This window comes from Microtus ochrogaster, chromosome 15 (assembly GCF_000317375.1).
Source record: "Microtus ochrogaster isolate Prairie Vole_2 chromosome 15, MicOch1.0, whole genome shotgun sequence".
Classification (NCBI taxonomy): Eukaryota; Metazoa; Chordata; class Mammalia; order Rodentia; family Cricetidae; genus Microtus; species Microtus ochrogaster.
The window spans coordinates 30,959,872-30,973,116 of NC_022017.1; the positions used below are offsets into that span (position 1 = coordinate 30,959,872).

The following is a 13,245-nucleotide window of genomic DNA, read 5'->3' on the forward strand; positions in this document are numbered from 1 at the left end:
ATCATTTTTTTTTTGAGACAGGGTTTCTCTGTGTAGCCCTGACTGTTCTGGAACTTTCTCTGTAGGCCAGGCTGTCCTTGAACTCACGGAGATCCACCTGCCCCTGCTTCCCAAGTGCTGGGATTAAAGGTGTGCACCCCCACCACCCAGCACTACTGCCCTTCCTTGATGTCTTTCAAAGACATGCTTTTCTGGTTTTGATGAAGTTCAGTTTCTGTGTTTTAGCTTACTTTGGTGTGGTTTTATGCATTTGCTGTGGCCTCAGGAGAAATCACTGTTCCCAAAGCTCCCACTTTCTTTCTGACAGGCTGTTTCTATGTAGCCCAGGCTGGTCTGGTACTTGCTGTATAGAGCAGGCTAGCCTCAAATTCTGGATAGTTCTGCTTTGGCCTCCCAAGGGCTGGGATTACGAGCATGTGCCACCATGCTTGACTTTTTATGGTAAAGTTTAGTGTTGGAAGTATCTGTTTTTTAACTTTGTTCTTTTTTAGGATTTTTTCCTGGCTATTCTGGATCTCTTGCATTTCCGTATGTAGTTTAGGATTAGCCTGTCGGGGTTTTTTTTTTTTTTTTTTTTAAGAAGAGCAATTTGCATGCAGATTTCATTGACTCTATAGATGGATTTGGAGAGTTTAGCCATCTTAACCATCTAGACAGATGTGTGCCTGTAACCACAGCACTCTGCAGGCTGTAGGGAGGAGTGCAGACTAATCTGGTTACATAGTGAGCCCCAGACTAGCCTAGGCTACATAGGAAGACCCCATCTCAACCTGCTCAACCTCCCTACAGATCAAAACAAACAATGTTGTCTTTCACCCCGAACATAGATTGTCTGTAATAAAGAGCCAATATATCCCTCCTTTTTTTTTTTTTCCTTTTCATTCCCTTTCCTTCCTGGCTCCCCCTTTTCTCTTCCATGTCCGCCCTTTCTTCCCTCCCTCCCTGCCTTCCTCCCTCCCTCCCTCCCTCCCTCCCTCCCTCCCAACACTGTGGATTGAACCCTAGGCTTCACCCATGAGTTGCTGGTTGTATTCTCAGCCCAAGGAAACATTTGGTAGTCACCCTCCATGACTTAACACTAAAATTTTGAGTTTTTATTTTTATTAGTTGGTTTTGTTTAACTCGTTTGTATTTTGCTTTGGTCACTTTCTATTTCGTCTCATTTTCTGGGTTAGATGAGGTGTTCTAGGATTTCCCAGTGTCATTATGGTAGACAGTAAACGGTCTTCCATTCTCCCAATTCACAGCTCTCAATTTTCTCTGTCCCTTTGTTGTGCCCAGTCCGTGGGGACCCCAATAGACCACCAGGGAGATGGACTCACTGAAGTGCAAAAGCAAGGTTTATTGGGTGCACGATCACAAGCCACCAGGAACCTCATCTGCTCCCTTCTAGAGGGCACTATTTAAAGGCAAAAACTAGAAAAATTACTTTAGCAGGGTGTGGGGTGACAGGTTCAATCCTGATTGGCTGACATTTGTCTAGGGGTGTCCTGGTGAAAAGCGATGGGTGTGTGCTGCTAGGTCATCTTATCTACAAAGGTTGGAATATTAGGAATTCCCTTTGGATGGTCTGTTCCTGGGTGTGCTTGGGTGGTCTCAGTTTGTGGTCTTTCTCGGAATCAGGCCTCTATTGAGCTTGTCAGGGCTGGGTCCTACACCTTCACGGTTCTGTTCTGTTTGGAGCTGTACCTTGAAAAACAAAGTTCATAAAGATTAGCAAAGAATTCTTTATAAAAACAGGCAGTATTTGAAAATCTGGTCTTAGCTTTTTTTTAAGTATATAAATGCAAATATATAATTTACCTTATTTTCTAAGGTAAACTAAGTACTTTTGAGGTGGGTGTCTCTCCATGCTGCTCATGTTGGTTCCCAACTCTGAGACTCAAGTGACACTTTGGTTCTAGCTGGTTGGTACCATGCTGGGCTTACCTGCATGCGCTATTATGCCAGGCAAAGTGGAAGTTCCGTGTAGTTTTGAATATTATATATATATATTGTCTTTCTGTCTAAGAGCTGCAGATGTGTAGAGAGCAGAATGGGTCTTGTAGACTGGAGAGTGTTCAGACCAGCTGTGTCCTTCCTGCCTTGTCCACTTTAGCATGCAGTGCCGTCATGGGCTATTTCAAAGCCCCTTCCTGTCATGCCTTGCTCTGCAGAGCTCAGTGAGTTCCTGCAGTTTTGAAGGTTGAAAGGGCCAAGCTGTTTTCTTTAGCATTCCTGGCTGACTCATTCAGTTGTAACCTGTGATCTGAAGTCTTTATCCACAGGGGCTGGAGGGATGGTTCGCTGTTGGGTGTTAGGAGCGCTTCCACAGATGAAAGTTCAATTCCCAGCAACCGTTTCCGGTGTGTTCTGGCCTCCTGGAATTCTTATGCCGAGGATCTTATGCCTTCTTCTGGCTTCCATGGGCACCTGCATTCATGTGCCCATAACACACACACACACACACACACACACACACACACACCCCTCAAAAATGAAATCACTCCTTTAGAAGTCGTGAGGAGGTCTCTGTTGACAGTTATGTTTCCCATTGTCCTAAATGTCCACATTATTTCATTTAGTCTTCCCAGCCACCAAAAAATTAGACTGCTCTCCCTTTCTCAGAGGAGAAGTCATAATGGCAGAGCTGGTGACTTTGATGGATTGTGACTCAAACCAACAAGTGCACTGTGCTGTTCTCTGCCTGGCCATGCCAGAATGTTCTAACAATGCCCCCACTTCCTTTCTACTGTTAGAACCAAGTGGGTTTCTGCCTACTTTCTGGTTGGAAGTAGAATGTTGAGATAGCAGAATGACTAAGGCCTCTTTTATCTTGAGTGTCTTCCAGATGCTTCTGCCAGAAATTTGCATAAACATCTGGGCCCTGGACCCAGAGGCTGTGGCTATGCAGCCTGCTGAAGAATTAGAACAAAACTGTGCTGATTCATGGCCCCCACAAGAGCGGCAGGTCAGAAATGACTGTGGGGACTTGATTGCCTCTCAAGATTTTGCCCAGGACCACTTTGCACTCCCCCAGATCCTTGGGCTGCCCACATTAGCTCGGTGCAGCCTTGCCCCCAGCCTTCCAGGGCTTGGGTTCACTGGAGGCTTCCCGGTCAGTGGCAGCATGCCAACTGGAAACCTCTTGTGCCCAGACTTGTTGACAAGGGGGTTTTCCCAGAGTCTGAAGTAATTCCAGTTCCATCTCTGGGGAGTGCTCATCTTTTGCTGTCCTGTTGCGTTCATATGTTGTGAAGAACGAGAGGCCAGACACCGGGACTGTGAGAACCTTGTGCCTGCAATAGAAGTGGGCTCCCTCCATGGGAATTATGGAGGACAGAGGTCAGGGGTTTGGACCCTCTGCTTGCTGTTATCTGCAGAAAGGACCCTGGCCGAGGCCACCATCATCATCTGTTGTCATGTTCAGTGTGCAGGATGTCCAAGCGAGGGTCTAGGGGCCTCCAGTATGGGATGGAGGCAGTCAGCATGTTTGCCTCTTCTTTCACCCCTCTCCTTGTCCCCTGCCATGGCTGATAGTGGCACACTAGCGTCTTCTGAAGCAAGGCTGCGCCCTGTGCAAGTTTGGTGTCCATGGATCATATGCCCGGTCAAAACACTTCTAGAGGCATTGGACCTAAATTTCTTAGATCTAGGACACAAGGAATGCTAACCAAGAGAGAAGGAATTAATAGTGTGAGCTCTGTCATGTGACATGTCTCTATTTATCAGATGATTCTCTTAGGAAAGAAAATTGGCATCAGACTGGGAGAAAATATTCACCAAACATGTATGACTAAGGACTTAACTTTGGAACCTGTGACGAGTGAGCCTGGCTCCATAGTAAGATGAATGGTCTAATTTAAAAAACTGCCAGAAGCTTAGAACAAATACCTCCTAACGGGAGATAAAAGTGTGGCCAGTAATCACAGGGAAGGGTGCTCAGCGCCTGGTTATCAGGGAACGCAAAGTAACACCAGCAGCATGGCCAAAGCCATGAGCTCCTGTGACATCAAACATCTGTGATCAGACATGGCACAGTGTGGTCCTTGTGCGTCATCCCTGTGGGTGGGAACTGATGCTGCCACTCTGGAAGAGTCTCAGTGTGAGCAGTGCAGGTGAAAAGGAATGGCACTGGTGGGCTAGAGGTTATGTATGAGAGCATGTTACCAGGACAGCGTCAAGGAGATAGCGTGAGGGATTTAGGACACATGTGGGTTGTGCATGTGCGTGTGTGCACGTGTGTATGTGTGTGCATGTGTATGTGTTGCGTGCGTGCATGTATATGCGTGTGTGCATGTGCGTGTATGTGTGTGTATGTGTGCATATGTGTGTGTGCATGTATGTGTGTGCGTGCATGTATGTGTGTGTATATGTGTGTGTATGTGCGTGTGTGCATGTGTGTGCATGTGTATGTGTGTGTGTATGTGTGCGTGCATGTATGTGCGTGTGTGTATGTGCATGTGTGCATGTGCATGTATGTGTGTGCGTATGTGTGTGCGTATGTGTGTATGTGTGTGTGCGTATGTGTGTATGTATGTGCGTGTGTGCATGTGCGTGTATGTGTGTGTATATGTGTGTGTATGTGTGTGTGCATGTGTGTGTATGTGTGTGTATGTGCATGTGTGCATGTGTGTATGTGTGTATGTGTGTATGTATGTATGTGCATGTGTGCATGTGCGTGTATGTGTGTGTATGTGTGTGCGTGTGTGCATGTGCGTGTATGTGCGTGTGTGTGTATGTGCGTGTGTGTGTGTATGTGTGTGTGTGTGTATGTGTATGTGTGTGTGTGTATAGCTGGAGACCCCTGTGCCCCAGAGCTGTACTCACTTAGCACTTGCTGACCCTTGTCTGAAGTATTCACTATACACACAGTACTTATTTTGTTTCCCAGCTTTCTAGAATCTTCTCCATGGGTTCTAAGCTGGGAATCTACCTGTTGTAAATGCACAGGCCCCAAGGGAGAGGCTCTTGCTTCCTACATTTCCCATAGTCTCCCTGTGGGTGTAGTGGGTGCCAGCAAGTGCAGAAACATGGGAATGGCCTTGCTGTCTCTGTGGCTGTGGCTGTGGCTGGGACTGCCATGGAGACCTGCCATGGCTGTGAGGTATCTGGGCGGTGTTTTGTGTACTGAACGACTCCTGAGCAGTCCACGCAGTTCCGCTCGTTCCACCAGGCTGCACCAGCCAAATACTGCAGACCTGGGCGATCTGAACAGCACAGGGTGCTTTTCCAGGGCCAGCAACACGGGTTTGGTGTCTGGCGAGGTCTGCTGCCTGTACACAGGTGCCTTGTCTCCCATGAGGCTGACTAGCAATGTCCATTTATCAATGTATTGAAGTCCAGCAACTAAAAGTCCCCTTTGACCCACCTGCTTAACATGCCCAATTAAAATTAAACACCTTATCATAATTCAGGGTTTCTCCTTTTCCTTTCTAAACCACCTTTGCCTATGGGCCACATCTGTCTCTTTAGCTAGAGTCCTTTGTGCCCACTCCCAAGACAGATATCCCTTCTGGGTCTCTCTTAATCCCTTCCCCTTCTATCTTTCATCCTCCTCTGTCTCCTGTCTTTGTCTCTTATTCCCTGCCCTTTGTCCCTCTGTGGCAAATACATCTCCTTTGTGCTGAGAACTTGGTCTTGGGGTGTCTTGGGCTGATGCCGATCCCTTATAGCAACAGAAATAACTCAAGGACAGCTGCGTCACCATGGCCCATGGGTGACAGCTTGACACAACACCTTGACAACAACAAAGTGGGTCTAGTTATCAAATGTAAGCTGGCTTAAAAAAAAGCCTGTGGTTTGTGGGAATCTAGTGGGTGCTTTCCACCAGGGGTATTTTGGTCCCATCACCCTTGAGAGACAGACTGTACTAGGCCTTGCCTGGAAGAGGCGTGCTTATAAGCCAGGAAGTCTTAAGTCTAAGTCAGGTGGCATTGTTATCATCTGCTCGTCATGCAGCCCCACATGATATGTTCTAAGGAGCCCAGCAAAGTCCCTTCCCCATTTCTCTTGTCATGATGGATTCTTGTTCCTCCTTATGAAGGATGTCTCCTGCATTGTGTGTCAACCCCCTTGTGCCCGAGAACCTGGGCCTTCTTAGCCAAAGGCTGGATGTGCTTGTAGCCCTGACTCATGAAAGGTCTTGGGGTGTTCACAGGGGTACCCCAAAGCCCCAGATTCCAGGTGCATTATGCTTCTTGCTTTCTCTCTGTGCTTCAGCTCTCCGAAGAAGAGAAAATCCAGCGCTACAGCATCCTATCTGAACTCTACGAGCTGATCGGCTTCCACCGCAAGTCAGCGTTCTTCAAGCGCGTGGCTGCCATGCAGTGTGTGGCTCCCAGCATCGCGGAGCCTGGCTGGAGGGCCTGCTACAAGCTCCTTCTGGAGACGCTGCCCGGTTACAGTCTGTCACTAGACCCCAAGGACTTCAACAAAGGTACTGAGGACCCAGGCTTGGGTAGACGTTGCCTTGTTTCCATTCACATTGTGCGTTTGAGCATCTGCTGAGTATTGGGGGACGGTATTGAGCACCTGTGGTTCAAAGGTAGCCAAGCCCTTCTCTTCACAGCCTCTCACAGCAGCGTTGTCATGACAGGAAGTTCTGGAGCTACCTTGTAGCCTTGTTTTTGCATCTTGGTTAGTCGAGGTCAGAAATTGCTCTTGAGGCCATCACCGTGGCCGGTCACCAACACAAGTCCTAATGTTTTTACTTATCTTACAAAGTGTTGTGAGGTTAGCAAAAATCAGTGTAACTTTCTGGAATAAATAGACGTGGGTGTATGTGTATACACACTACTGTGCATTTGTGGCAGATTCTCATTCTGTAATAATAATATTGAAATACAGCTATGTGTAATAACTATAGACAAATATGATGCTCAGTTTGGTCAAAGTCTTTATTAGTCAGAGACAAATTCCTTCTCTTGATAACTGCTTTAGATGGGGCCCAGAGCTAGTGATGATGTGGCCTTCAATCGGAGAGAACTGACTCACCCTCCCAGTAGGGTGCAGTGCTCCCACCCACTCTCAATCACAAATCTCTCTCTGGCCACTGATGAGTAGTGCTCAGATGTCACCCTCTCCAGACTCTTTAGTGCCAGCCTTCCTGAACGGGTCTTCATGTCGCCACCTCCATTCCCAGGAGACCAGACTCTTCAGAAGGGAGTCACTTGTCTCAGAGATGAGACCCGCTGTTCTGTGAAGGGCAGGTGGTAAGCCTTCCAGCCCTTGGGGCCACGGTCCCCGTTGTTCAGAGGGGTTTGAAAGCAGCACCAGTCACGTGTAAATCACGAGGACTACACGGCAAGTGTAGATGGCAGGGGCAGGAATAGTGGCCTACATCTGGAATCCAGCACTTGAGGGGGCCAAGGCAGAAGGATGGCCATAAATTCGAGGCTAGTCTGCTTTACAGAGAGCAGTTCTGTGGCAAAAGAAACCATACAGTCCCTGTCACCCCCCACCCCGCAATAAAACAGCAGGTGGTGGGCAGGCCAGGTTTGGCACTTGTTGCACTTGACCGAAACCCCTGGCAGAGCACACACTAAGAACCGATCATTTTAGGAAGGACAGCCCCTCCCGTCTTTAAGGCAAACACAGATAAGAGTTTTATTCATTGTGTCCATTTTAGGAGTGGTTTGGGGGCATAGGGGCCCCAAGTCCACTTTCTGGTTAACTGAAATGGGCTTTAGGTTTAAACAGAGGAAGAACTGGGACAAGAGGTGTGCACCGTAAGCAGTCCTGGTTCTGATGAGGTCCCATCCATCACTGTCCCAGATAGTCATTCAGAGTAGTGTCACGATGTCTTTGTTGCTGAGGGGAGAAGGGTTCCCAGGAGGTAAGCAAGATTACTGGATTGGGTTAAGATAGAGGTTGGGGCCCAGCAGGACAAGGGGCTCTTCAGATTGGTGAAGAGAGGGAAGGAGGCCATGCCTGCTGAGGGGAGACTGGCCTGGGTGAGGGGTCACTTGGCAGCCAAGTGAGACATTTGTGCTCAGGCATATAGCAGGCTTATGGAGGGAGGTGTCCCCCACTTCCGCTCCCAGTCCCCACAACCCTGGAATTCTGTTTTCAGAGCAGCCAATAGCTTGCCTCCCTGGATGCACAGGGGTGAGGTGGGCAGACAGAGGTCTCCTGAGCAGCTTTCCATTCCTGTGCTCTGCTGGTGCTGTCCTTTCATGTAGGGCTCACAGAAGAGCCTGTCCCTCCTATGACCTTGCTAGATGGGTCTCCTCCATCCTGCACCCCTGCTGAGGGGTATTTTAAAAACAATGACACACAGACCTTGGCATTTGTCTGTGTTCAGTACAGTCAGTGACTGTGGCACACTCTAGACAGTGGCTTTCATTTATTTAATTTTTTGGAGACAAGGTTTCATGATGTATCTCAGGCTGGCCTTGAACTCACAAGCCCAGGGTGACCTGGGACTCCCTCCTGCCATGGCCTCCCAATTGGTAGGAGTATAGGCATGTGCCTCAACACTGTTGTGTGGTGTCACTTGGAAGTAGATCTTGTCCTTGACTTTAAGATATATTTTTAAGCTAATTTATTTATTTTGTGTTTGGTGTGTGTATGTGTGTGTGTGTGACTGTGGTATGCATGCAGAAGTCAGAGAGCAAGATGTAGGAGTCATTTCTCTCCAGTCACGTGGGTTTCAGAGATAGATCTCAGGTCGTCAGGCGGGGTGGCAGATGCTTTGCCTGCTGAACCATCTTGTTGGGCCCTGTCCCTTACTTTCACCTTAGCTGTTAGGATTGTGGGCAAGGGGTCAAGAGACAGATTTGGGACTTTTTCTAGAAGGTCTTAGATGCTGCAGAGATTTTATGGCCCTTGCCACTGGAACAGAGGACGCCTCTAGAATGGAATCCACTCTCTTCATGTGCTGGAAGAGCTGGACTGGAGTGAGGAGGCAGCAGAGGGCAGGCAGGACGCTTCTACAGAACCCATGATGACCCTGTGCTGGTCACTTTGCTGTGACTTGGGATGGACAGACTCATGGGTGCCCTCAGCTCCTGTATGCCCTCAGCTGTCTCTGGATTCCTCCAGCCTGGGCCTTTTAGACCCCATTTAATTGTCTGATCTAATGTGGTTTTCCATCTGTTCTGTCACTTTGTCCCCACAGGAGGTGGAGTGGAATCTAAGGTTTGTTGGTCACCTGTTGCATGATTGGCCTTCCTGAGGGGAAGTGGGCCTGTAGACCGATGTGACTGATCCTCGGTGTTGGAGCTGCTCAGGGATCTGTGACCCTCTGTAGGCTCCTTGGGCTGTCTCCACTGTCTGAATAGTTCTGCTGCAGCTGTCACTACAGGCCCTTCCTTAGCTCTCAGAGCACTGCTGAGACCATGCAGCATGCCTTTGGCAGAATGCCACATGGAACCTGGGGACAACAGGTGTTCCAAACCTTCAAATGGGGTGAATGTTGCAGGCTACTGTGGGCTCTGCATAGTCACCTCCCGTCTGCCCTCTGCTGCCCTCCTCCACTCCAGTTCAGCTCTGCAGGACTCAGAAGATGGTGGGCGCCATTCTAGGGGCTTCCCTCCCTTGTTCCCGCAGCAAGGACAGTACCTCAGTGGCGGGAGGGAAATCTGGATGCCAGGGGCTGGGGCAGGTGTGTTTGAGAGTCCTTTTAACCTTGAGAAGTCTGCTCGCGTTTGTCCAGTGGACGGGGAAGCCCCTGCCTTGCATTGATCCTGCAGGAGCCCTGGTGGTTGTGGAGAAAGAAAGGAGGCCCCAGCTGGGCCTGGGTCAAGGTAGAGGTCAATTGAGGAAAGCGGAAAGAGAAGGAAGAGAAGGGGCAAAGATGAGTGAGGAAGAAATTGTAAGACTTTTGGGAGCCAAGGTCAGACTGAGTGGGATGAAGAATTTGGCATCTAAATGAGCCTGGACTTGGTCCTTGTGGCTTTAAGAGGCTTACCTGAGAATCAACCTGGAAATGGGTGAAACAGTAAAGGGATGGTTTGATGTTCCCAGGAGCATGGCTCTTGTGTTCTCCTATGTTCATGGGTCTGCACTGATGGAGAGCGCCCAGATTCTAAGAGTCGGTGACTAGGACAGCCATTCCTGAATTCCTGGCCTCTTCGTAGCCACTGCTGCATCCCGCTTAGCCACTTTCCTCCTCTTTGGGAGAGAAATGTAGAGAACAAAGCCCTGGAGTAAATGGCGTCCTCCACACACTCTGGCTCTTCCTGTAGCAGCGATGTGGAAGGGATGGGACAGACGGGATGATGTGGGAGCCCCAGCCTGCCTCCCACACCAGCGGAAGCTCTCCAGTCCTCTTTCCAGGCTGACCTCCAGCTCTTGCAAAGACACACCTAGTTGCTGTGAGGTGACAACAGTATGACCTGGAGCGGCTCTTGCTGTTTAGAGCCCTCTGCCATGTTTAAGATGCAGTTTTGTAGTGGAAAGATGGGTTATTTTTATGTCTTCTTTACCAGTAACAGCTCTGAGAGCAAGTCTTCTTAGTGAAAAAGTTATAATTATGTATTTAGTTGTATGTGTGCATGCCTGCATGCGCGAGTGTGTCTGTGGGTGCACACCCATGTGTGAGTGCATGCCACAGCTTGCAAGTGGATGTTGGAAAATGACTTGCAAGGGTCAGTTCTCTTCTTCCATTCTGTGGTCCCAGGATCAAGCTTAGGTCATCAGGCGGGGCAGCAAGCTTCCTCATCTGCTGAGCCATCTCACTTCTCCTCGCCCTTCTTAAAACATATAGATCACATAAGGCTTTTAGTATTTTCTGTCTATCAATTCACTTTATTCTATGTGATTTTGTTTTATTAAAAAATAGATTTTGGGCTGGTGAGATGTCTCAGTAGTTAAAAGCATTTACCGCTCTTACAGAAGACCTGGGTTTGTTTTTAAGCTCCTACGTGGTGGCTCACAGTCGTCTATAACTCCTGTTCCAAGGGATCCCATGCCCTCTTCTAGCTTCTGTGGGCATGAGGCACACATGTGGCGCACATCCATACACGTAGGCAAATACATACATAAAAAAGTAAATTATATTAAAAATTATTTTTTAAAGCAATTTCAGATCCACAGGAAAAAATGACCATACAGTGCAGAGTTCTGTGATCCCCTTTCTCCACAGAGACATGGCCTTCCCTACCAGCCAGCATTCCCACCCAGTAGAGCATCTGCTACAGCCAGTGAGCCAACCTAGCATATCCGTACCCTCAGCCCACGGCTCCTGTCAGGGCTCACTATGGGTGCTGGACGTTCTTTGGGTTTTGAGTATGATGACGGAGCCGCCATTATGGAGTCACACAAAATCCTCGCATCCTCCCATAGGTCCTCGCACTCTGTCCAGCCCAGGCCCCTGCAGCCACACATCCTTTCACATCTTTTCATGATCTCCACACTTCTCCTTTTTCCAGAATGACATCAGGCATGTGCACACTCACATCCCAAATCCTGGTGGTTTTGGAGGCTGACTCTCATGAATAAAGCAGCCGTAAGCATCCGCGTGAAGGTTCGGTGTGAATGTAGTGTTTCAGCTCCTCTGGGCCAGCGTTAAGAAGCACAGTGACTGTGTCATATGGCTGCCTTTCACTCCCAGAGACAGTGGGTGACAGTTTCCACTGCTGTGTGTCCTGGCCAGCCTTTGGAACTGTCAGTGTTCTGGATTAAAGTGTGGTGGGGTCTTGTTTTAGTTTACAGTTACCTAGCGAGTACATTGAGCATTTCTTCCTATGCTTGTCTGAACGTCTTCCCTGGTGATCCCATTTGAAAACCAGGTTCTTTGTTCTCTGCTTCTATCATATGCATAACAGTCCTTTAGCAATATCTTTGACAAATATTTCCTCCCGGCATGCATCTCGTTTTCCCATTCTCTCGGCAGCTTGTCTGCAAAACAGCAGTTCTCGATTTTAATGACATCTACTCCATCAGCTCTTTCTCTTAGGGATGTGACTTTGGAGCCGTATTTAAAAGTCTACCACTACACCAAGTGCTACTTACGGCTTTCATTTATCAACTTGTAGGGGAAAATTTCATAGACTCCAAAGAAGTTCCATGAACTCTTAGAACCTTCCAGAGAGGTTTGTGTTAATTGTAGGTCCATTTTGGTGGACTATTTGTGAAGTCCACAGTTAGCATCTTGGTTTACTACCTGGTTGGTGGCCGTCCCGTGTCCCGGCTAGTCTGCTGGAGGGCCCACCTTTGCTCCTCTGGGTCACTCACTCCTCTGTCAGAGCCCCGTTGACCGTACTGACGTGGGTATTTCTACATTCTCTTTTCTCCTCTATCAATTGTTTTGTTTGTCTATTTTCCAAAACCACACTGCCTTGATTACTTTAGCTTTATAGTAAGTATTGCAGTCAGGGATATTTTTATTTATTAAAAAATTTTTGCCCTTTTTGGATATTACAGAAAAGTGGCCATTCATGGAAGTGGTTATTCATATTAAAGTGCTAGCTTCTGTTTTTTTTTTTTTTTTCCTGTGGTATTTAGAGCAGCTGCCACCCCGAGTGATGGTCTGTGCAGGGCCTCTGGGCTGTGACTGCCTGGCTTGTGCCTGCTTCAGGACTGAGTGGGGCTGCCCAGTCTCCGGCTTTGCTAAGCCCCATGTCTGTGGGTGCACATGGCCACAACACCGATTTGAGCCACATCAAGGCAGGCTGTGGCCTCTTGGTAATACTTCCACATGACTAACCTGTTTCCGGCAGCTCAGTGAGAGATTCTGTGAACACATGGAAGTCCAGGATACCTTTACTCGTGGTTTGATCTTGGCCAAGTTGCACCATGTCCTGTGTCTGTGTGTCTGAATCTTGGGGGCAGTAGTTTATGGAAGGATTGGATCCCCTGTAGGGTGCTGAGGACAGAGCTCAGCATGCTGTCAGTGTCAGGGGAAGCTTCTGATGTTTCTCAAGGATGGCACTGAGGGAGTGTAAGAAGATGGACTGAATATTGAGAGCCTTTAAGGCCAGCATCGCTGCTGTGGCCCTCCTGTGGGTTTGATGGCATTGACTGGAATGAGGGCCAAGGTGTCTGGACAGTCAAAGTTAGAGTTACTGGCAGAAGAGAAAGTGAAAGTTCATCCCATTTGGGAAGGGGAGCAGGATGTCCTGGCTGATTTTGCAGTATTCTGGAGAGATTTGATGGACTAAGAGAAGATCCTGGAAAGAGGGGAAAGAGTTTTTGGAGCACCACGTGATCAGTTTTGAGAGGCGGGAAGGCGATTTTTAGATACTGAGATGGCCCCACGAGTGGGCGTGTCCCGTGAGTGGGGGCCTTCATACTGAGACTGAGACACCCCTTTCTTCCCCC

At 48.5% G+C, this 13,245-nt stretch overlaps 1 protein-coding gene across 2 annotated transcripts in view; it reads left to right on the plus strand.

Annotated features, from left to right (window-relative positions):
- Trappc9 (trafficking protein particle complex 9) overlaps positions 1 to 13,245 on the plus strand; it is a 425,933-nt gene that overhangs the window by 39,443 nt on the left and 373,245 nt on the right. For both annotated transcript variants that reach the window (XM_026782638.1, XM_026782639.1), the window contains one exon: positions 6,202 to 6,418. In XM_026782638.1, the coding sequence (XP_026638439.1) occupies positions 6,202 to 6,418 (217 nt within the window). The remainder of the gene's footprint in view (positions 1 to 6,201; positions 6,419 to 13,245) is intronic.